Genomic DNA, 22,184 nt, shown 5'->3' on the forward strand with positions numbered 1-22,184 from the left:
GCCTCCCGTGCTAAAGTTTGGAAATGCTTGTTGTCATTGAAACACTATAATCGCTGATGATAACATGCGTTAAGTCATAACAGCAAAAAACACAGGATCGATAATATATTCGACCTAGATCCCATAACACTACGTAAGGTTATTCCTTTCATTAAATTGAAAGTTCACTCTTCATACGACACTATCTCGAACACTACGCTTGATTCGCGCATATTGATACACACCAGCCCTATTTGCTGGAGGCTGTATATATATACCACCTTTGCTATATACTTTAGCATCTTTAATGTATGCAGACACGCCAAGAGAGTAGTCTGGATCACTCTCGTTCTAATAAGTTTTATACCACATCGTAGAAGTGGTTAACGCGAAAACGGAAATTATAGAATTTGTGTCAAAGTAGAGGTCAAAGCATTTTAAAGATTTCGCCATCTTCTATCCGTGATACGACACTTGTTCCTTCTCAATGATGCATTGTGTGCGCGATATTGCTGGACTAGTAACAGTAATAATAGAGACATTGGCTGGTATGATGCAAGAAAAATCCGTTGCTATTTTGAGTGTATGTAAAATATTTCGAGACAAAAGGCGGAGGCGCAGTATATGTGTATATACATAACATAACAGTATGCATTGGATAGAAAAACCTCTTTCGAAATCTTTTATCCTGCTTCTTCTTGACTATTTTGCATCTCCTTCGCAATCTAGTAAACAGAAAGGTGAAATAAGTACCACGCGATAAAAAAAAAGCAATCCAATGAAAATTAACTGTACGCAAAAAACCTACCGTTTCAATCTCTTCAAGATCCCATCCAATCTCGCTTTTGGATACTGAAAAGTGATGTAATTCATGTGCAAGCGTCCGTAATACATGGTCGCTATATAAGTATAGGATATCCAAAGGTAAGTTTCCCTCGTTTCTTCTTCTTCTTCTTCAACCACACTATAGCCATATACGACATTATATTCGTTTTATCTTACCTAGTATGTTGAATCCAAGTACAATAATCATCCAAATAAATCTTGCTGTATACATAGTACACATCATGATGATCAAACAACACTTTTAAGCTCAACAGCGCCTTCAGGATAGCCCGCTTTCCCAGACGCATCAATATATACACATCCTGCATCACCTTCTCGCAAAGCGCAAAGTTTCTGTACAGTGGGTATGCCAAAGATCGACGGTAATTTGCAACAAGGACTTCTTTAAGCGTTGTGAACTGTTCCAAACATGCAATGGTCGGGCTTGTTTTACCAATGCACCATACGGATTCAACAGAGTCTTCTCCTTCGAATATCCGATGATTGTAGCTGTATGCAAATAACAGATCGACCAGACCAAGATACGTTATTTTTTCATTGGATAGTAAATCTATAAGGGCAATACACAAAAGATCAATTATACGGAGGGAAAAACACGTATCTTCTTCTTTTTCACTTACATTCTTTTTTCGGCAAGTCCCGCATCATTGCCTGCTCCTTTTCTGTAAACTTTATTAAGGACTCTGCCGAGTCTGTGATCGAAAGCGACTGTAGATCTAGTAGTCCATCCACGCTCCCCGGTGCTTGCATTTCCTGTATCAATGGTGCTGTAAATGTAAAACACGATCAACAATCTTTCCGCTACTACGCATTAAGTACCTTCCCCAAGAAAAACGCCCCTGGGCAGTTACTAACCTTTGGTCTGCTGCTCCTTGGCAATTTTCTGTATCCGTCGTAACTCTTTGTGCCACACTGTTTTAAACTGCATGACCCGTTGTATCTCTTCATCGTTAATGAAATCCATAGCGTAATAGTCTTCGTCAAATTTAGCATCCTCTGCTTCACATCGTTCCCGTCGTCTAGATTCAACTGTTGATTTTTCTGGGTCTGATATATCGTTAATTTCATTCATCGTTTCTTGAACGTGAATAAAGTAGTTGCTGTATTGGTTGTTAAAGCCATAGGATGCCGTCGTCAAAATTTCTGTTGTTGGTAATTCTTGAGGTAGTTCCCAATTGAAATCAATCGCTATAATAAGAATTGTAATACATACATGAGTGGATCAATATGTACTACTTGATTGTGGTATGATATCGTTACCTTCTTGAATATTTTCGTCTTGTACTTGCTCCTGCTGTTCATCAACATTATCTTCGCCACCAATCACTTCAATCAAGGGCTTTGTGGTCTTTTTATTGGATTCCTCAGGTGCTTCGCCTCGTCTCGCCAAAAGTTTACTTAACAGATCGAGATCTGTAAAATGCTCTCCCTTGTTTTCTTTAGTGATACGGACGTGAAACTGGCCGGAGGAGGGATCGTACTTTGCACTCGAATCATCGTCTTCGACAATATTGCCGGGGAAATATAAACTAATACAGCAAAAGCCAACTATAAGTATTATACGATACCGCATAATCCTTGAGTAGCTCTCCTCACTCACCGCAAAAAGTAAGGTCTTAGAAAAAACCGGAATTCACTGCCTTGAACATGAAGATCTACGTCTTGAGCCTAGTACCCAGTGGTCGTCCTTTGTTGTTAGGCAAGCTTTGATAATAATAAAAAACCGAATGTACTGTATAGTTTCTCCCAAATACCTTACCCGAACGTATGGCGTGTTGATTGTAATAATTACGGCATTGTCGTCCTGATCGACCTTGAATGTGGGTGTAATCATACTCGCGTGTTGAATGAGATCGATCGAGGTGGTACTGTCAAAAAAAAAGTTGGCAGCAGGTGCTTCAATTTTGGCTATGTCCGAACAAAAGCAGCTGCCTAGTCACACGCACAGCTGTTCTTTCTCTTTGTTTTTACACTATTAACCATGCTGCGGCGTATTGTGGCAACTGCAACTACCATTCCACACCGATCGATTGTCCGTGCGGCAGGAGCTCCACGCGTAAGTTTTTTGATCACGCGATTCAAACAAAAGATAATTCTTCTTTCTCAATGTAAACTGATTGATTGGATAAAAATGGGGGATGGTTGCTGTCGTCATATAGAATGTGTCTACCACGCGTATCACAAAGCTGAAAAAAGAAGTAGCAGCTACTTCCGTCAAGCCAACCACAACAGCTGCAGCAACACCAAGCAGTAGTGTACCAGCACAAGGCAATGTACCAAAAACGGACGAATCCAGCTTTTATTTTCCGGGTACAAAGGAATTCGATCAATCACCGACATTGCAAGACGAAGAGGTAGAAGGAGAGGAAAACAAATTCAACTGGTCCAAGTCGTATTATGGATTATCGACGCAGCCGTTCTCGGCAGAAGTATCCGATATACTCATGCAACCACTAGAACCCGCCGACATTGAGATCAAACCTGGTAAGACAAAAAGTGATAGTTTGGTATGGAGTGGAGGAGTGTATTTGTTTGTACGTTGTCGTTAACTGATCATCATCATCATCACTTATAAAGATGGAATGATATACTTGCCTGAAATCAAGTATCGTCGTATCTTAAACAAAGCATTTGGACCCGGAGGTATAAAGAAGATAAAGCTTTTTGGCTGACAAACTGAGAGAAAGAAAAACAACAACTGATGTTTGATATGCATGTTATCTAAGGATGGGGATTGGCACCTCGGGGTGAACATTCTATATCATCCAAGAATATTTCCCGAGAGTATGCGCTGATATGTCACGGAAGGTCAGTCTATACAGAATAAGTGGCAGCGGTGTGAATGAGGAACTGATAGAAAGAAACGTCACTGTAGATTCATTTCCCAATCCCGCGGCGAACAGGACTTTTTTGATATCTCGGGACTGCCTACAGCGTCCGAGGGATGCAAGAGCAATGCGTTGATGCGCTGCTGCAAAGACCTCGGTATTGCATCCGAACTCTGGTAAGAGCACACACACCCATTTGTATCTGCCACAGTGCACGACACTGAGGGTACATCTTGTAGGGACCCAATCTTCATTCGCAAGTACAAGAAAAAGTACTGCGTCGAGGTGTGGGCAGAGCACGTAACCACGAAGAAGAAAAAGAAGCTGTGGCGGAAGAGAGACGATACTCTGGGTAAGGGAAAAAGAAAAATCATGCAACTTCAACGGGAGAAGCGGCTGAGTCCCTCTCTTCAGAACAATAGCGAATTAACGGCTTTGTTTTCTTTTATCGTATGACAGACTACCCGTACAAAGAGCAATCGTTTGCCTAAACACTCCTTACTACGCTTAGCATCCTTTACATCTGTCTCCAACGGCAACAACAACAACAATCCACTTTCTTCCTCCCTCAAGTATAAATCGCATGTTTCTGCGTGCTGTGTATAAAAAAAGTTAAATGATTATCTTAGAAAAAGAAAGCATGACAATTGTTGTGCTATGTGATGTGACCATGTGGACCTTGTCCTGCTGTTGCTGCTGCTGCTATTGGACTCCTGCTGGTTCTGCCTGTCCTGTTGTTGTCCTGCGTGATGAAGATAATGATGCTATTCAGTACCATATAAAATGAGGGGCGCATACTGAACTTTCACTGCTTTCCACCTTTCTTCCTCTTCTCCTCTTCTATTGCCCCATAACATATTTTTAAATCAGACTACAGCAGCAATAATAACAATAATAATGGCATTACATTATTCAATCATTTTCTTCCTGATATTTCTCAAAGCAATCACATACATTGTCGCCAAGGACGATCAAGACGATGACGCCCTATCGATGAACAGCAACTACAGCGAAGAAAGTGACAACAATATTAAAAGGCACTCGACGATGAATACAGACGACACTGCTCCCAATGAAGCAAAAGTAACATATCAAGCAGCTGCACCGCCACCATGGTCTCTTGGCATCTATGTTGTATCGTCATAATCATACAGCATCTATTACACACTGCCATCACTATGTAGTAGTAGCTCCATTCTACTATGGTATCCTCCACTCCACAATCATCGCACACCACACCTTCTTCGCAAACCACCCCATGCAGTCACGTTTATGTACATATTTGAGAAAAATACCCATCTGCGAAGATCTTTAGTGTATAAAAACAATTTTCACGTGCTTTTGTTTATTTTTTGATAAAAGATTAAAGTTACAAATTTTATATATGTACAAGTGCGCTTTTTGATTGCAACGCTGGCGGGAGGATATGTGATGATGTGCTGAAAAGATGCTCGTGTCAAAGGAAATATGCAATGGTAATAAATGAATAGTGCAAAGAAATGAAGTATGTGATTTGGGTTATTGAGAAAGAGAAGGGAAATATGCAAAAGGTAAATTATGCGGCAACCCACTGGTAAAAGGAAACCATGGTATCGTTGACTATCCGGGACAGCCAGGAAGGCGATGGGGCAATACCGTTCTGCATCATCATTTTCTTCTTTTCGTCATGCGAATCTTCACTGGTAGTGCTAGTGGTGCTGGTGGTGGTAGACTCTGGCAAAGACACGACCACCTTCTCACGCGATGACGCTATCAAGACCTGGGGATCAAGCAAATCTGTGTCGCACGCAAATGACCGTGCATGCAGATACTTGATAGCAGGACTCCGGCTATCGTCATGAACGTCATATGAAAGGCTCCAGCCGCAAGCATAAGCATCCTCGACATCCATCGAACTATTGCCAGTCGCACTTTCGTAGTCAGTCGTGATAATGGTGTGCTGTTGGCTCGGTTGGATCGGTACGGGGACAATGCGATCCTTGTAAGAAATGCTGTAGATTCGACGGGTGTTGTGAACCTTAATCAAGACTGTGCAGCCGTCAATCTGCGGTGGTGGAAGAGCAGTTTGCAAGGTCATTGTGGTGTTGTCTTGAGGCTCAAACACCATGCGGTTATTGTCGGTGTCGCAGGCGGACCAGGTGAAATCGATAGGTTTGTGTGAAACGACATGAGGTTGGTTGATCCACAAGCGCATGGTGATTTGTTGTGCGTGGCTAATGAGACGAGGTTGAGCAAGGGCGCGCAACAATCGATTGACTCGACATAATTTGAAGAGGGTGTCAGTGTCAACGTTGGCGAGGACAAGTTCGATCAGCTCGATGGGTAACGATGAGAGTGAAGCACCACTACCACTACTAGAATAGAAAGTCAGTTCAGATATCAAATTATGCAGCAGGCAGACAGCCAGCCTTTGCTATTTATATCAGGGCAGCAGCAACCCGAAAGAGCCTTAAGATAGGTTACCTGCTAGGAATGGCACCGGGATGTAGTTTAGAATTCCAAAGCTGCTCAACAAGCGATTGAATCAAACGAGTCTGTTGGATAAGCATGGCCATTGTGTCAAGTAGATATGTGTGCGTATGTGTGTGTGTTTAAAAGACTTGAAGTGCTGTAGAGAAAAAAGGGAAAGGGATTGGTAGAATTCGGAGATTTATATAAGATGTCGAGTTGTGTGTGTTCGAAGAAGATCCAAGTCGGAAACAGCCGGGGTTGGGGGGTGTGAGTTGTGTGGGGTGGTGTGAGTCCTAGCAAGTTTATCGATAACGATCAATCGAATCTGATTGGCTGGAGCACAAACTTGAATGCAGGATGATGGGCTTCAGCATAGATAATTTGACCCATACACACCTCACGCAATTATACACACACACACGGGTGCCTGCATCTAGAGCAGAGAGACCACGATGTCAAAAGTGACATCATGTTGCTAGCAAACTTTATCTCTTGTGTATCTCTCATGATAAATCCTGAGTAATCATCATTTTATTATTCGAAATTAGCGACAACAACAACAACATTAACTGCTTCAGTCTTTCCTCAAAAGATAGTAGCAGTAAGTCATTATGCACAGGCCAATTTGGTTCTCTCTTTGTTGCTGGGTTGATATCGATGGGTTGTGGGGGGTGTTGAGGGGTTCAGTGGAAAGAGAGGGTAGGGGGAGGGTTTGATCGAAAGGGAGAGAACGTTAATAGAGAAATTCAATGATGCGGAGGGTTTGATTCGCGCGGGGGATAGAAAGTAGAGAACAAGGCTTCTTATCGATTGGAACGCAAATACAGAAAACTTGAATTTGGGCCGTACACAGCACACACTTTAATGGAAAGGCAGAAATTTGCAAATGAAGTGATGATGATAAAATTTATCGATTTGTGTGGGAAAAATAAAGGAGGCGCCCCACCCACCCACCTAACCACAGTCTGTACAATTTGGCGCAGTGTACACAACATACACACGTTCACAGTTGTTATCGAGTTTCCAATCGTAGCAATCTGCCCTTCTTGTTACTCCCTATATTTGCTTATCTTTATTTTTCTTTTTCGTTTGAACTGCCAGCCGGCGATGTGCTACTCCATATCATGATCACTATCATGAATCACCGCGCATATATCTCCAAATAACTTCACTAATGCTGCTGGCTTATAGCTGGCTGATACTTCCTCATAAAGAACCTCCTTTCCCTTGCTGCCTCATCAATTCCCGCTCCTTCGACCGATCAAGTTGCTGTGGCTGCGGTGGTGAATTCACGCACTAAGTTCATACACCACACATACACACCGGCTTTTAACAAAACTCAAAAAATCATTGTGCATATCTAGAGTTTATACATATCCCATTTTACGTAGGAATTTTTCCTGTTAGATATGATGTACACCCAGGATACGTTGCTAGGTTACTAGGTGCGGACAATCTCCATGGTTAATAATTTGGTTACCATAGCAACCATATAGTAAAGGATTATATGTATCTCTCTTTTTGTTCATATGACCTGTATATTTTTTCTACCTCTTCCCATCCAAGCAACAACAACACAGCAATTCGCATTCTGGTCGGCTGTCCCACTGAGCTTATTCCTGCTAATAAATTCCGCTTGTACATCATCAGCAAATAAACATTACACAAATGTTGTTTGTTATCTCTTTAAATTTTACCGAGTCGTGCGTGCTCCCACTTATTCTACAGGATTCCACCACGAAAAACATGTCTGGCAGGCAATTTTTTTAGCGTGATTGTCTTGCAGCCAATCGACTAAAGAAGTCCCGGAAGCACTAAAATAAATGTAAATGTATTTTTTACTACAATTATCTTCATCGTCACTAGTGGTCAGCAATGATGAGCCTTTAAAAATCACCAGCATTGTTATTGTTGCCATCCATCTCAAAGTCAGCCAACTGTTATAATATACTCTTCCGGTGATTGCTGTGATAAAGTTTGCTTTCAGCAAAATTTATAATGCGCATAATGATTTCACTTTGAAAACAACGTGGGATCGTCGCGGTTCCGAACTTTACGTAGCAGCTGTACTATATGAAAAATAAACAACTATGGAAGACGATGCGCTTTGTATGTGGCGCCCATAGAAAGAAGAAAAAAACAATTAAAGAAAGGCAAACAGAAGAGAAAATGGTCATCCACCATAATGAAGTATCGGTTACCTATCAATTGTTGAATTAGCAAAAATAAACCCTGTCAAATCCTCAGTGCTATAATTTAAATACATTTGAACCACAGCGACTTTCCATTGACACGGAATACAAACGCGGTAGTGATTTCAGGATGCGCATAGTATTGGATAATACACGCTCCACTATCGATAAGATCGAAAACCAAAATTTTTTTCCCGATATGACACTCCTGAATACCAGAGACGGAAACTGATAGTAGACAAATCGGGAAGTTGTCTATCATAGTAGCAAAGACATATTTTCTTTAAGCTTTTTGATCTCGCTTCTACTCTGTTCAAAGTATAACAGCAGGGTTTCGCATAGTATTGCTACATGGCTACGTTTCATCAGAAACACACCGCTGCTCCTCATCCAAACTTCGTTAAAAATAAAACGATAATGTTAAGGGGTTTAAAGGGTTTCATTGGTTGTTTTGTACGTAATCGCTAGGCCAATCAGCAGAGCGATAGATATCGATGACTCCGCTCTACGCAATACAAATCTCTGTTTTTTTTTGCTTATCAGTGATCGGGCTTAAACGTACGGCACGCACACCATTTATAGAGAACTTGCGTGAACTTTTGGATTGTCGCCATACCAAATATATTTGAAGTATATAAAGTCCACGGAACAATCAGCTCTTTTTTTGATAACAAACAAAAAAGAAAAGAAAAAGATGCCTTCAATACTCCACGCCATCTCGACGCCAAACGGTGAGCAGTTGTCATTCCAACCTACCATCGAATTACCGCCTTCGCCACCTCACTCGCCACCCAAACACCATTTTGTACATCCTGGACTACTATCATTGCCAACAACACAGCAACGTGTAAATCCAACAATGTGGCTGCCTGCCTGGCACGCTGTGCATGATGCCATGACAACGTGGAAAGAACATGACCATGATATAATTCATATTGACGATGCATCGACTCCTGCTTTTATCACCAACAGTAAGTGCAGTAATACGCTCTTTTGCTAAGAACAAGCAATGAGAGCAGGATCTTACTAATGTAATTTGTCTGTTGTACTAGTCCTGGACCCTTGGTTTCAATACAACTCTTTGCCACGACAACAAAAAGTAAATGAGAACGAATGGAACGAATTTGTCGAGTTTAACGAAAAGTATGCAGATCTGATCGTGAATAGATATCGATCTCATCATGATATCAGTAAGTAGTAGTAGTATAGTAGCAGTATTCTTCCCGGAAAACGAGATCAACAAGCCCTCTTCATTCTGATCATCAAAAGTACTTATTTGACTTGCATAATTAGTTTGGGTGCATGACTATCATTTAATACTGTTGCCAAGTATGCTACGCCGAAAACTTCCGCAAGCTACTATCGGCTTTACTATCTATGCTTGTTGCCCAAACTTGGATAAACTTGAAGGTACGTTGTAACGTAATTAGAGTAGAGCCGCGGTCCTATTTTACTCCGCGGTTTCTCTTTTTTCTTTGCATCGCCCCTAATTGCGTAAGAATTCTTTTTTAGGATACGGACGAGCCCTGCAACGTAGCATGTCTGCTGCCGATCTCATTGGAGTTCAGGTACGTAGCGACTGTTTTATCACCGACTCGCTTATATAAGAATGCGCTTTGTTAACTTCTCTTTTTTTTTTCTTACTTTTCCTTCAATCCCTTCACACACACATACACGACAACAATAGTCCGAGCTTGATATGCCTGTACTTTCTGCTGCTTCGGCTACTGCGGCTGCCACTCCAATCACCACCACCAGCACAGCTACCACGTTACTAACACCTACCGTACACTTGAAAACGCCCTCATTCGCAGCACAAGAACGTTCACGCGATATTCGGCGATTATTCAAGGGCAAGCGCATCGTCTTATGTCAAGACACTGAACCTGCTGGTGTTCTAAAAACGGTGGCTGCTATGGAACACTATCTCTCGACGCACAACAAAGAAAACACCATCTTCATCCACATCTGCACCCGCGCCAGCATTCCACGACCCCTCGACTCCATCCCTGACCTCGTCCGCCAAATTAACCAGCTCTACGGCACGCCAGAATCTGTGCCTATCCATTTCTATCATCAGGACATGGACACCGACGAATACGACGCGTTGTTACTGGCTGCCGATGCAGCGCTAATTATGGGCATGCATCCACACGCTTCAATTGCTGCACAAACATACATTGCCAGACAACAGCAGTCCCTCAGTAATACGACGCCATCATTGATCGTTTCCCACGGATCTCCTCTACAGGGCCAACATATCACAGCAGATCAATCCAGTCCCAGTGCCTTGGCAGCGGCATTGGAAAGTGCACTCGATAGCGATAAGCAACAGCCACAACAACAACATGCAGTATCAAAGCAACAAAAACCCAAATTCCTTGAAACCTTGTCAAAGAAGCGACAGCAACAACAGAAATTGACGGCAAAACTGAATCCGACCCAAGTTGGCGAAGCATGTCGCAATGCACGACGGCGCCTGTTTTTGTTCGACTATGATGTAAGTTTCTGAGACTCATTTTTAATAATCTCATGAATGAGTGCGGTGATGATAAGGAACACGTATGCTGACGCGATTTCCTTATTTGGTTTAGGGTACTCTTTCGCCGATTGTTGCAAACCCTGATGACGCCAAACCTACACGGGCCCTACTGCGGTATTTGCAAGCATTGTGCAATGACCCTCGCAACGTGGTATGGATTGTTTCGGGCCGTGACCAAGCGACCTTGGATTCCTGGATTAGCAGCACCGTGCATGGCATTGGTCTGAGCGCCGAGCATGGTTCGTTTATGAAGTTACCTGGCGAATCATCATGGGTCGACATGTTGGCTCAAGCAGACATGAGCTGGAAATCACGCGCCTTGGCTATCTTTGAATCCTACACAGCACGCACACCGGGAACGGTTGTGGAACAAAAGAAATCATCGATTACGTGGCATTATCGCAATGCGCATGACGCTGACCTTGCTTTAAAACAATGCGAAGCTTGCTTTGAAGAATTACAAAAGATTCCTGGCGGCGGCGTCGATATTATGCGCGGTAAAATGAACCTTGAGGTTCGGTCTTTACTCGTCAACAAGGGTAATGTCGTCCAACGGATCCAACAAAGTGTCGGTGCTGACTTTGTTCTATGCGCTGGTGATGATCGTACCGATGAAGACATGTTCCGTGCCCTCGAGGACGAGCCCGCTTATTGTGTCCTGATAGGTCCTCAAGATAAGGAAACCGATGCCAAATACTGTGCCGAGACAAGTGAACAATTTGTTTCTTGTGTTGGACAGCTTGCCAATGTATCGTCTACCCATAGTGCATTATAAATCTTTCATTCTTTTGATAAGCATACACTTCCACTTATTATATACTCCCTCTGCATACTAAATTAATATTCCCCGACCTATCATCACTTGCTATCACTCATCATATCTATTTTGTACAGTTTATTCGTCCATTTTTTATTTTTTCTCAACTTTCGCATCTTATTTCTTGTACCTGATAACCCGCATACAACACACACACAAAAAGAACAGTTTCAGATCATCTCATGTTAGATGTTATCTACAAATTTTTTATGTAATAAATCCCATGTACACATTAGTCTCTATACAAAGTGGAAGTTTAATGAATGTTTAGCGAGTAATTAAGTCAAGATCTCTACGCCGTCTTCAGTGACGAGCAAGGTGTGTTCAAATTGAGCAGATCTTTTGCCGTCTGCAGTGGTTGCCGTCCATTGATCGTCCCTGTGAAAAGTAATCATGGTATTTAGGATAAAACATTCAATATCTAAATGCTTGTTACTTTTCTAACTTCGATTTAAGCCTACCAGAGCACATCCTTCCATGTTCCTTCATTGATCATTGGCTCTATGGTAAACTTTTGCAGGGAAGAATGTTAGCTAAATCAATACAAGCATAAGCAGGAGATTACCGCAGTCTATAAGGAAACTCGATGATTCTACTTACTACATGGCCAGGCTTGCATACACCAATTGCTTTGTTGTTGGCATAGTGAGGTACGTTTGGAGCACAATGGAACAGCTGATTGATACCGTGACCACAGAAGGTACGAACAACTGAGAGTCCATTTGCGGTAGCATGGGTCTCAATAATCTTGCCAAAATCACGATATTTCATGCCGGGCTTAACAGCATCAATGGCCTTTTGCAAACATTCGCGAGCCACCTTGACCAGCTTCTGGCCCTTTTCATCCACATTTCCAACGAGATAACTTTCGTTAAGGTCGCCATGGAATCCACCGAGATAGCAAGTGACATCAATGTTGACAATATCACCGTCTTGGAGTGGACGCTTGTCAGGAATACCGTGGCAGATAACTTTTTTAATTGATTACATAAAAAGGTGAGTTGTCTATTGAACGTTTACTGGCTTTACTCTTGTTTGTCAGCATGTAATCTCACCTTCATTAACAGATCTATGTCGAAATAGGACCATGTGGTCAGATAAAAAACAACAGAGTACTGTCCCATCTCTCTCACTAGCCCTAAATTTATCTTCCTTTCTCGGGTATGGTAATAAATATGGTGCTTACGTGCAGACAGATTTGGGGAAATTGTAGTAGTTCAATGGGGACGGGTATGCGCCACGCTCGATAGTAGCTTCATGAACAATGCGGTCTACATATCCAACACAAATATGTTTAGTTTCCCATTCTCCCTTTTGATATACTCGATCTTCAGAAACAAATTTGCTTCTCTCTCCTACCAATTTCATCAGTGGTAATGCCCGGACGAATGGCTGCTGCACCAATATCCAGCACCTCGCGTGCAATCTTGCATACTTTTCGCATGCCTTCGATTTCCTTTTCATTCAAGCACTTGATAGTCGAGCTTGCTCGTACGTTTTGTTCAGAGACAGGGATACCTAAATTGATTGTAATAGGGGTATGTTAAAAGATAGAACCACACTCTCTCTTTATCCAAAGTATTATGTTGAACAATGAAATAATTGGTTACCCGTGACAGCATAATCAGCTAATTGATCGCATGTAAAAAAAGGTTAATTATCCACAATCATTTACTTCGATACTACTTGTTTTCAGCTCGCCATCTTTGCTTACGCTTAGCAATTTCACCAGGAACCTCACGCTTTGGAGAAAGCGGGTATACCGGGCGCAAGGGACCCGTGAACTTGTAGTTGGGGAAAGGGTTGTGTGGTTCACCTAATATACGACATGTATGCGTTATGTTTATATCCAGTCAGATAAATTTACCGAGGTAGAAGGGACTCTTACTCTCAATTTTGGCCTTGTGAACAGCCTTATGTGAGCCCTGTTTGGACAGATAATTAGGTCAAAAAAATCTGTTAGCTCTAAAACTGCCTAGTAGTTCAGCTATTTCTTTGCATGTGTTCCTGGGTTTTTCCTATTTAGAATAGAGAAACGTTACCCAGTTCTTCTTGAAGCAATCTTGTGAGCAGAAGAATGAACCTTCAATTTTCAGTTTAATACAGGTGGGACATTGAAGCTTGGCAGGTTGTCCACAGCCTAGCGATTGACACACTTTGCCTTCCGTTGATGCCATTTCGTTATGTATAAAAGTTCAGAAAAAGGGTTCAAGAGACACAGAAAGGGTTAAGTAGAGAGTGGAGTTCAAATAAGTGGCTTGGTGTTCAGCATACGGTCTACAGTCGAGGGAAATTGACGCGGACCTTCGGGCTCCTGCCTGTCTCTCTCTCTCTCTCATTTTTGCATAAAAGTAGCATGGCAAGCAGTAGTAGTAGCAGTCGACAACGCATTGTGAAATCTATGCAAGGCATAAGCCTTGTTAAAGTACAAGGGCGAACGTACCGTGTACCCACCTCTTCTCTTGACAATAACCGACAACAGTCGGTTGGCTTGGAAACCAGTAAGCACGTCATGACCATCGCTGTTTTCCACACTGTTTATGAATATTAAAAACACCCCGTTTCTGTACAGAAAATTTAGATCTGCCTTCTTCAGCAAGCAGCTCGGATGAAGAAGAGGGAGGGACCATATACACCGAAGAAATTTTGACCATTCACCATCCCGTCCATCCAAAATTTCACGGCATTCTTATCGGCAAAGGTGAACATTTTTTTCTAAGCGCCCGCACGTATATAAAGTAAATGCAGCCAAAGGGAACTATGTTTACTGAAAATATGCAACAAATTTAAGGTGGCTCGACACTGAAAAAACTGCGCATCGAAACGGGAACACGTATCGATATTACCAAGGGCAAAGATTATGCATTAATCAAGGGCACGCAGGAAAAAATTGATAAAGCGACACAAGCGATCGAGCAAGTCATTCAACAAGCCTACGACAAGGCCCGACTGACCCATTTCTTGTCGCTACCGGTCACAACTGCCTATACCACACGCAAACTTGAAGAGTTTCATTCTTCGATCTTGTCTTCCACGTTTAAATGCGATGGCATGGATCCATCCATCCTTGTCTTGCCAGCCAATCTCCACATCACCTTGGGCGTGTTCAAGCTGCTACATCAGACCGAGATTGAACGTGCGGTCCGGTTCTTGAAAGAAGAGTGTCCCAAAATAGTCCGTGAGGCGATGGCGGATCAAGATCGCGCGCTCAGTGTCCGTTTGCGTAACCTGGCGATTATGCAGTCGAATCCAAGTGAGTGCTGCTTTAGTTTTTGAGATTGTGCTGCGCCCAGACGAGTGGAGCGGAACGAATATACTCATCGTTTTCCCGTGTTGTATACACTTAACATTGCAGCACAAGCACATGTCTTGTATATCGAGCCGAATGAAGACAAGGAAGACACACCGTTGAAAAAGCTATGCCGTAAGTAGTAGCAGTAGCAGTAGCAGTAGTATTTAGTGGAGTGAAGGTCGTTGCTGTTGTCTTATCTGATCCTAGATATGCAAACACATAGACACATATCTCCCATCAACGCGCTCACTTACGTTCCGCTCCTCTTTACTCACGGTTACTTTTTTTTCTTTTGATGTATATGACACAAACTAGAGACATTGATTGACAAGATGGTCCAAGCGGGTTTAATGGTGCCTGATGACCGGCCGCTTAAGGCAAGTGTTCCTGGATTCTCTGTCTTGTTCTCTCCCAAAAATTTTTTTTGCGGTTCCCCTAAACCCTGGTCTGTAATTGGAAATTTGCTACTGACACATCCATCATATACATGTAGACACATGTCACGTTGATCAATACAGCCAACCGATCAACTTCAGATGAAAGTGGCAGCAACAACAAGCGCCGGCCGTTTGATGCACGACCTATTCTCAAGGAATACCCTCATTTGGATTTAGGTTTGGTGCAGCTTGATAAGTTGCATTTGATGAAGATGGGACGAAGAGGACCGGGAAAAACATATATTAGCGAAGGGTCGATATCCATTGAACCGTAAATTTACGATGCGGGCGGGAAAGGTCAAAGAAGGAAAGGTGCCACTGGTAGCACAAAACGTAATAATTATGGGTCCTCGATTGCGGAGTAGTGGGAGGGGCGTAAACAATACTTCTGTTGCACAGCACTTGTGTAACTCGAAGAAAAAAGTGGAACGGGCCAAATTGTTGGAAACGCAACATGAACCATCATGCTAAGAGCATACTTACACTAATAGTATGTATATAATATATGTATATAAAGAAGCGTTATATAATGTGAAATATATGTAGAATATGAGATAATGAAAAGAGAAGAAGAAAGGTATAAAGATACAACATATGCAGAGAGGGAGAGGAAGAGAGAAGGAGAATAGGTATAGACAAATGGGACGGGATGGGATGATGGTGTTGTTTATGTGGGAGAGGGTGTAAATGGGGTAGAGGGGTTAGTTAGTGAAGCATAGAAAACAACAAGATCCTTGTTCCAGCAATATATATGATAAGTTCCATAAGGTAGAAGAAAAGAAAAACATGCAAGATGATGTGCCCCAGTACAGCCGACAGCGGGCTAGTAGCAGTAGCAGTAGCAGCAGCAGTAATAGTAGTAGTAGTAGTGGTACTGTAGTAGCGGTTAGCAGCTGGTAATGCTATTACTGATATGGCCGTTATTAGACGGATGAATAAGGCGATAAAAGGAGACAGATATGGATGAATGTAAGTGTACTAGTACCATATAGAAACAAAAGAGACCGTAGAGGAAGCTCATCTTTCTTCACCCGTCCCTTCTGAATGGATCATGAGCAGCCGCCATATGGGAACCCATGTCTGTCGAAAGATCCAAGGGATGCCCTGAAGGAATCAGAGCCGCAGCTGCTGCTTGTTGCTGTTGCTGCTGACGAGAATCCATGCCCATATCACCACCACGCACTCGATACATTGTCAAGAGAGACTCCAATTCCTGAATCCGTTGCTGATAATCGCCCAGTCGTTCATGTAAAGCGCGGATGTGATCGACACTCTTACGTAAGATGGTGCCCTTGTTGGCCTTGGATGCATCTCGATCGGGTAGCAGTGTTGCAAGTTCGGTGATTCGCTCATTTATATTGTCCCTCCGTCGTCGTTCCACTGCGTTGTGTGATTCACGTCGTCGTCGCTTCTTCTCGAATAACTGCTGCATGCTGGTGTAGATAGATTGGGAGAGGTAGGAAGATACATACATAGCAGCATAGTAGAATAAAATTGTAAATGAGCCTGCTTCTCACGTGTATTGTCTAAATGGTTTAATATGTGCACACACCATCACAACATCAACCCTTACCTCTTCCTCTGCACCGCCTCCCCCCCAAAAAAAAACAATGATCTTCTTCTTCATCACCATCTTCTTTCACCATCCCCCTTCCCCCAAAACTCCCTTCCTATTCAGTATTAAGAACACACATTGGCGGTTCAATTACCAATCCACACCATTTTCTATCGCTGCTATTTCTCTCTCACAACTAGAACAACCGCACCACACATGGCATCACATCTTATTCCTTTTAGTGCGCTTTTGCACCTAGGAGTACGAAAAAGTAAAGGGCCAAAGACACAAACACTCACTTTCTCTGCTGCATTTCTTCATCAAAGCTGCCTGCACTCGTTGGTGACACCATCGAAGCGTCTGACTGTTTCCCTGTGAATGAATGATCGACAACGGCAGTATTGCCTGTGGCTGCGCCAGACGTTGCCACGGACCATGGATCAGCTGCTGTTGGTTGTTGCTGCTGATGCTGTCCCTGAGACGAATAATACATGTCTTTCCTCATTGACGGTGATCCTGACGGTGCTTGCTGTGATCGTGAACCTGACGAGGTGGCTGCAACTGCTGCGGCAGCGGCTGCTGCTGCCGCCGCTGCTGCTGCCGCTGAGGGTTGTTGGTTAAATGTAGGCGTTGGTGTGCTATACGGTGGATGTTGTAATGCATATTGCTGACGACTCGTGGATGCCGAAGAAGACGATGTATATGGTTTCGGAGAGGCAGGTGCGTTTGTATTCAAAGGCATCATGGATTGCTGCTGTTGATGCATTTTCTGGTGGTTTGGATGTGGCGGTGAATCAAGTGAAGACGTCGTGAGCGGCGAAGGAAACGCTTTTTGATCATTGCCGATAGCGGCAGCTGCAGCTGCTACAGCATTTGGGTCGTTTTGCGACTGTGGGTGCGAGTGCTGCTGGTGGTGGTGGTGCTGCTGCTGCTGTTGCTGTTGAGGTTGTTGTTGCTGCTGCTGCTGCTGCTGTCTCTGCTGGGCATTAAAAGACGGATGCTGAAATTGTACATTGTACATGTCGATCTAATAAAAGGAGAAAAAGTACGAAGCCGAAAGCGACGATTTGGAGGACTAGGTAAGGAGCAGTGAAAAGGCGGTAAAAGAGGCCAAGCAATAGAAAGAAGAGAAGAGCGAAAGAAGGAAAGGGAAAAGAGAGAGGGAGGGAAAAGAAGAAGAAAAAAATATGACGTAGAGATACACACAGACATGGCCTCTCTCTCTCTCTCTCGCTCGCTCGTAGAGAGCATGAGAACAGTGGGTTCGACCTTGTGACACCGGGTCACGGGCGTCAAATGGGTGTGTGTGTGTGTGTGTGTGTGTGTGTTGTTGCACGTAGTAGCAGGTCTATGTTCTGTGTGTGGCTCTGCACCACTCATTTGTTCCTCAACTGCTTCCCATGCGCTCCCTGAAATAGCAAAAAGCAGTGTTTGTGCCCCATTTTGTGTGTTTATCCTCTTACTCTTTCTCACTCTGTTCACTCTCGCTGTTGTGCAGAGTACTTGTATCAAGTGGCAGGCAGCAGCAGCTTCAAATGAGAGACATAATGGCACATCTTAGCGGTTACGCGCTTGTTGTATTACATATCGCCAGCCTAATAACCTTCCCTCCTCCCAAGGCACTCATACTGATATACTGTTATTGTAGACGGCGGGCTTTTGCAGGTGCAGGGTCCTGATGCATCAGCAGATATGAAATGAATTGTTATGCATGAAGAGCTGGTGCGTGCAAGTATGAGTAGTGTGCTGGCCCCTGCTTGCTTCGTTAACAAAAAGCGCTCTCCGGCCCTTGCGCGCATGGAAAGTGCGTAGAAACGCACACTCCCCCATCCCCCAAAAAAAGAAAGAGTCAATAGTGTGTACTCTGTTTCTATTTAATGCTCGCTAATAAAAGAAAAGAGAGCGTGCTATGCATAGTGCGTGTTCTTTACCTCGCACAGCTCGGGAAAACTAGGCTCTTTGCAGGGTGATACACAATGTACATATCGGGAGAAAAGTAACCAACCCGCAGTAGTGCGATAGTGGTGTTGCTGGTTCCAGTTTCAATCGCAATAGTAAACACAATAACATGATGTTTGACTGACGACCTAGCAGTAGTCACCTCGTTAGCAGCCAAGTAGTGTGATGAGGCAAGAATTATGTCTGTATTTAACGTCGTTATATTATATTATTAGGTTCTTTGTATTTTTGTAATCTATAGGGTACCCAAACTTTTTTTTGCTGTGTTCTACATGACGATAAAAGCAGGAGTTGCTGCTGATAAATAGCGATGGTGATAGTGATAGTGGTGATGATGGTGTTGTTTGTTGTGATAAAATGAATACAAGGAAAATAGAGGAGGAGGAGGAAGTAGAAAACTAATGTAAATTGGATGAAGATCTAATGATGCTGCTACCAAGTAATAATTGGTTGAATGAATCATGCTGCCGAGCAAAAGCCAAAGACTTCGCGCTGGCCAACAAAGCTCACAGCAGCAAGGTAATGATACCAAATACCGCCGCAAACAAATAGATGCCATAGTTGGTGAGAGTGACCGAGATTATCAAACTTGCCAGGCCAGAAAGCTTCGGGCCATTGGTTTCCATAGACAACCACGCCAAGGAGGTAGCATGCGATCGATTTCATTACCGGCGATAACCATGCGTTCATTGGTTCTGGTCCGTAGGTTGCATACAGATGTCCCACAGGAAATGCTGCCGACGCCGCGAGCGTGATGAAGAACGTTATTCTCAACCATTTCATTTCTAGACAATCAAGGGGAAATCAGCATCATGTATAGCTTAAGCACACGGAAAACAGCAACAATCAAAAATTTACCACGCTTTTCAAACCAGTCCATGAATGGGATGATCGTGCCGATCACGGCCAAGGTGCCGGTGCCAAGCATGTAAGTATTACGCCACATGTCGTGGCAGTAGAATCCATAGTACTCGGTCAAGACCACACTGGCACAGATGAGTACAGAGATTCCAACGTAATCCAGGCAGGCGACACGCTTAAAGATTGCATAGTCGTTGATTCCAGACAAGGTGTGCCACACTGTCGAGCACACGAGGCATTTGCACGCGGCGCAGAAGAACACGGCAAAGATAACTCGGTCGATCAGCGGCGCTTCCGAAAGTAAGGGCGAGTAGAAGAGCTCGTAGATGCCAATGCACAGGAAGACAACAAAGCCAATCAGATGGGTGTAAATGTTGCCTGTCTCGTTATGCAGGTACGAAAGGGAGTGCCAGCATTGTGCAGGTGTCGATAAGAATCGGTAGCCCGTGAGGATATGCTACATACATGGATTGACGTGCATGATCAGAACAATTGTTCAAGAGCTAATCTTTTGTACTCGGCTACGAGTGCTAACCAAGAAGCAATTCCATACCTGATTGTTTCTCCAAGGAACAGGCAATTCTTCATACAGCAAAAGCTCCATGGCACCTTTCGTCATGGCATCCTTCAGGTGATCCATTTGCTCGCTTGCACGGCCAGCTACCTTGTGGATCTTTTCATGGACCTTGCTACCGACCTCCATGGCTCGTTCAATCGTATCCGAAACTCGGCTGTCGACTTCTTCAATCTTGGACATCATGGCATCGATGGTGTCATCCAGCGTGGTTTCGAAATAATAATCGTCGGCCGAGCCTACAAGGGTAATTTCCAACTCGCGGTATTTTTCGGACAAGTCGGCCAGCGATTGTTCCAGTGTCTGTGCCATGTACGATCGCAACATGGCTTGTTGCTGCAACATGTTGTTCTTATCGGCAAATGAACAAGCCTTCCAACGATGGTGCCATTCCTGCTCGAGCCTCTCCAGAACCTCATAAGCTCGTTTTAATTTGGTCCGGCTGTACTCTTGCAACAAACGCTTGCTGTCATTGTTGACGGAATGCTCAAACTGTGAGAGTCTATACTTGAACTTTTGCAGTAAAGGAGCAAGCTGTTCTCGGAAAAAGGTGTCAATGTCAAGGGTATCGTCGCATGCTGCAGCAGCAGTTGTGCTGCTGTTGATGGTGAGCAGGTTCTCCATTGTGCGTCGCTAAGTTAGTGTTGTTGGTTCCGTTTTAGCCGTCGTTGAAGGTTGGCGCAAAAGCACAGGTTGGATGAATAGGTGGAGGGTGGGGAGGGGGAATATGCAAAGACAAAGCAGCCGAGGAGTTGGAGTTCTTTTCTGCTGCTTGGATATGTCTGCTAATAGAAAGGAAGGACGACGAAGGAAAGAAAGAGAGAGAGAGAGAGAAAGTCAGTGGGTGTATCACATACATAAAATTCTCGAGTCAAAAATTGGGGATATACAGCATGCCCTCGCTCGCCCAAGCTGAATGCTGAGTTTGTACGTACACTTTTTGTTTGTTTTTTATGGCATGCGGTGGGATGATACAAATGCAAAGGAGGGGCAGTGTGTTTGGCAGAAGGAAAGGGGGATAAGAGCTCTCTCCAAAAAGGTAATGAGCCATCCACCACACGTTTCGAACTCGCAAGTTTCACCTGTCATTCTTCTTTTTTTCTTCTCTCTTGTCCTCGTGGTTCCCCATTGGCCCTGAACTGCCAGAGCCCTGCCTGGGTCGTATTTATGGCTTGTCCTTCAGGGTCATCGGAACTCCACAAGATTTCTAGTACCGTTTTCGTGCTCCATGTGAGCCCCTCAGAGCAAGGCTATTTCGTCCAACCAAACAACAAAGTCAGATCCTGACGCTTCTTGATCTTCACTCTCTTTCTTGAAAAACAGGCTTTCACATGCTAAAACGGCATCAGGATGGGAACAATAAAGAATGTGGGAGCATTGTTGTTTGACGTCGTGGCAGCACATCGCTTTTTCTGACCCAGTCATATCTTGTGTATATGCCACACACTCTACAGTAATGTAACAGAGTTTCCTGCTTCTTGCTGTTTGGAGAATAGGGAGGCATCACGTACCGACCAGCACGCCCATCCCATGATACAGCGCTGTTGCTGATCTTGAGCTACAAACAGCTGCTGTCTAAAGTAACCGAACGATTTGAATTTACTTATGATGCTGATGCCGTTGTTGCATGAATTATACGTAAACTTAGGATAAGAATATTTCTAAATCGGGTTGGAAGATATATGCTATGTATCTCTTGATCTTGCAACTGTTGTATAATCCTCTATTGATAAACGAATGCCACGGCTCCATTTTGTGGTGTACACGAATCAGAAATGCGCTTTATTTTTTAGTTTGGTTTTCGTCATGGAAGTCTATGGTCCTTGCGCTAAATGACCATTTTTGAACGAG

General features: G+C 43.5%; 10 protein-coding genes across 10 annotated transcripts; 4 read left to right on the forward strand and 6 right to left on the reverse strand.

The window, feature by feature from the left end:
* Positions 1 to 302: 302 nt before the first annotated feature.
* BDB00DRAFT_526346 (SHQ1 protein-domain-containing protein) lies at positions 303 to 2,715 on the reverse strand. Its single transcript, XM_053117734.1, has 8 exons — positions 2,585 to 2,715; positions 2,426 to 2,493; positions 2,086 to 2,354; positions 1,681 to 2,013; positions 1,446 to 1,592; positions 982 to 1,375; positions 788 to 878; positions 303 to 704 (listed from the first exon to the last, which is right to left on the reverse strand). The coding sequence occupies exons 1-8, from the start codon at positions 2,657 to 2,659 to the stop codon at positions 663 to 665; spliced, it is 1,419 nt and encodes a 472-aa protein (XP_052977184.1). The 5' UTR covers positions 2,660 to 2,715; the 3' UTR covers positions 303 to 662.
* Positions 2,716 to 2,784: 69 nt separating this feature from the next.
* BDB00DRAFT_979124 (mitochondrial genome maintenance MGM101-domain-containing protein) lies at positions 2,785 to 4,477 on the forward strand. Its single transcript, XM_053129956.1, has 7 exons — positions 2,785 to 2,881; positions 2,985 to 3,309; positions 3,403 to 3,468; positions 3,552 to 3,633; positions 3,701 to 3,829; positions 3,893 to 4,005; positions 4,113 to 4,477. Exons 1-7 carry the CDS (start codon positions 2,807 to 2,809, stop codon positions 4,142 to 4,144), a joined length of 822 nt encoding a protein of 273 aa, XP_052977185.1. The 5' UTR covers positions 2,785 to 2,806; the 3' UTR covers positions 4,145 to 4,477.
* Positions 4,478 to 4,989, forward strand: BDB00DRAFT_835974 (uncharacterized protein). Its single transcript, XM_053124439.1, has one exon. The coding sequence runs from the start codon at positions 4,551 to 4,553 to the stop codon at positions 4,797 to 4,799; it is 249 nt and encodes an 82-aa protein (XP_052977186.1). The 5' UTR covers positions 4,478 to 4,550; the 3' UTR covers positions 4,800 to 4,989.
* BDB00DRAFT_835976 (uncharacterized protein) lies at positions 4,990 to 6,253 on the reverse strand. Its single transcript, XM_053124440.1, has 2 exons — positions 6,117 to 6,253; positions 4,990 to 6,007 (listed from the first exon to the last, which is right to left on the reverse strand). The coding sequence occupies exons 1-2, from the start codon at positions 6,206 to 6,208 to the stop codon at positions 5,209 to 5,211; spliced, it is 891 nt and encodes a 296-aa protein (XP_052977187.1). The 5' UTR covers positions 6,209 to 6,253; the 3' UTR covers positions 4,990 to 5,208.
* Positions 6,254 to 8,914: 2,661 nt separating this feature from the next.
* Positions 8,915 to 11,891, forward strand: BDB00DRAFT_835982 (trehalose-phosphatase-domain-containing protein). The gene is made up of 6 exons (XM_053124441.1): positions 8,915 to 9,267; positions 9,349 to 9,486; positions 9,590 to 9,706; positions 9,809 to 9,864; positions 9,984 to 10,796; positions 10,891 to 11,891. The coding sequence occupies exons 1-6, from the start codon at positions 8,991 to 8,993 to the stop codon at positions 11,611 to 11,613; spliced, it is 2,124 nt and encodes a 707-aa protein (XP_052977188.1). The 5' UTR covers positions 8,915 to 8,990; the 3' UTR covers positions 11,614 to 11,891.
* BDB00DRAFT_526486 (peptidase M24, structural domain-containing protein) lies at positions 11,774 to 13,935 on the reverse strand. The gene is made up of 10 exons (XM_053117735.1): positions 13,698 to 13,935; positions 13,544 to 13,580; positions 13,370 to 13,471; positions 13,266 to 13,283; positions 13,015 to 13,173; positions 12,842 to 12,926; positions 12,711 to 12,724; positions 12,256 to 12,626; positions 12,117 to 12,166; positions 11,774 to 12,033 (listed from the first exon to the last, which is right to left on the reverse strand). The coding sequence occupies exons 1-10, from the start codon at positions 13,830 to 13,832 to the stop codon at positions 11,934 to 11,936; spliced, it is 1,071 nt and encodes a 356-aa protein (XP_052977189.1). The 5' UTR covers positions 13,833 to 13,935; the 3' UTR covers positions 11,774 to 11,933.
* A 1-nt stretch (position 13,936) lies between these two features.
* BDB00DRAFT_526502 (AKAP7 2'5' RNA ligase-like domain-containing protein) lies at positions 13,937 to 16,035 on the forward strand. Its single transcript, XM_053117736.1, has 6 exons — positions 13,937 to 14,156; positions 14,228 to 14,356; positions 14,447 to 14,908; positions 15,011 to 15,079; positions 15,263 to 15,324; positions 15,441 to 16,035. The coding sequence occupies exons 1-6, from the start codon at positions 14,012 to 14,014 to the stop codon at positions 15,657 to 15,659; spliced, it is 1,086 nt and encodes a 361-aa protein (XP_052977190.1). The 5' UTR covers positions 13,937 to 14,011; the 3' UTR covers positions 15,660 to 16,035.
* Positions 16,036 to 16,561: 526 nt separating this feature from the next.
* Positions 16,562 to 16,819, reverse strand: BDB00DRAFT_747257 (Myc-type, basic helix-loop-helix domain-containing protein; the record flags this gene model as incomplete). Its single annotated transcript, XM_053118559.1, has 1 exon — positions 16,562 to 16,819. A coding segment is annotated over one exon (258 nt), but the record flags the coding sequence as incomplete, so codon positions are not given.
* A 149-nt stretch (positions 16,820 to 16,968) lies between these two features.
* On the reverse strand, positions 16,969 to 18,147 carry BDB00DRAFT_526668 (uncharacterized protein). Its single transcript, XM_053117737.1, has 2 exons — positions 17,239 to 18,147; positions 16,969 to 17,135 (listed from the first exon to the last, which is right to left on the reverse strand). Exons 1-2 carry the CDS (start codon positions 17,958 to 17,960, stop codon positions 17,090 to 17,092), a joined length of 768 nt encoding a protein of 255 aa, XP_052977192.1. The 5' UTR covers positions 17,961 to 18,147; the 3' UTR covers positions 16,969 to 17,089.
* Positions 18,148 to 19,058: 911 nt separating this feature from the next.
* On the reverse strand, positions 19,059 to 21,224 carry BDB00DRAFT_835999 (hemolysin-III related-domain-containing protein). The gene is made up of 3 exons (XM_053124442.1): positions 20,313 to 21,224; positions 19,757 to 20,216; positions 19,059 to 19,683 (listed from the first exon to the last, which is right to left on the reverse strand). The coding sequence occupies exons 1-3, from the start codon at positions 20,955 to 20,957 to the stop codon at positions 19,358 to 19,360; spliced, it is 1,431 nt and encodes a 476-aa protein (XP_052977193.1). The 5' UTR covers positions 20,958 to 21,224; the 3' UTR covers positions 19,059 to 19,357.
* Between the last annotated feature and the right edge of the window lie 960 nt (positions 21,225 to 22,184).

The sequence above is a fragment of the Zychaea mexicana genome (genome assembly GCF_025766255.1).
Source record: "Zychaea mexicana strain RSA 1403 chromosome Unknown BDB00scaffold_65, whole genome shotgun sequence".
Taxonomy (NCBI): domain Eukaryota; kingdom Fungi; phylum Mucoromycota; class Mucoromycetes; order Mucorales; family Lichtheimiaceae; genus Zychaea; species Zychaea mexicana.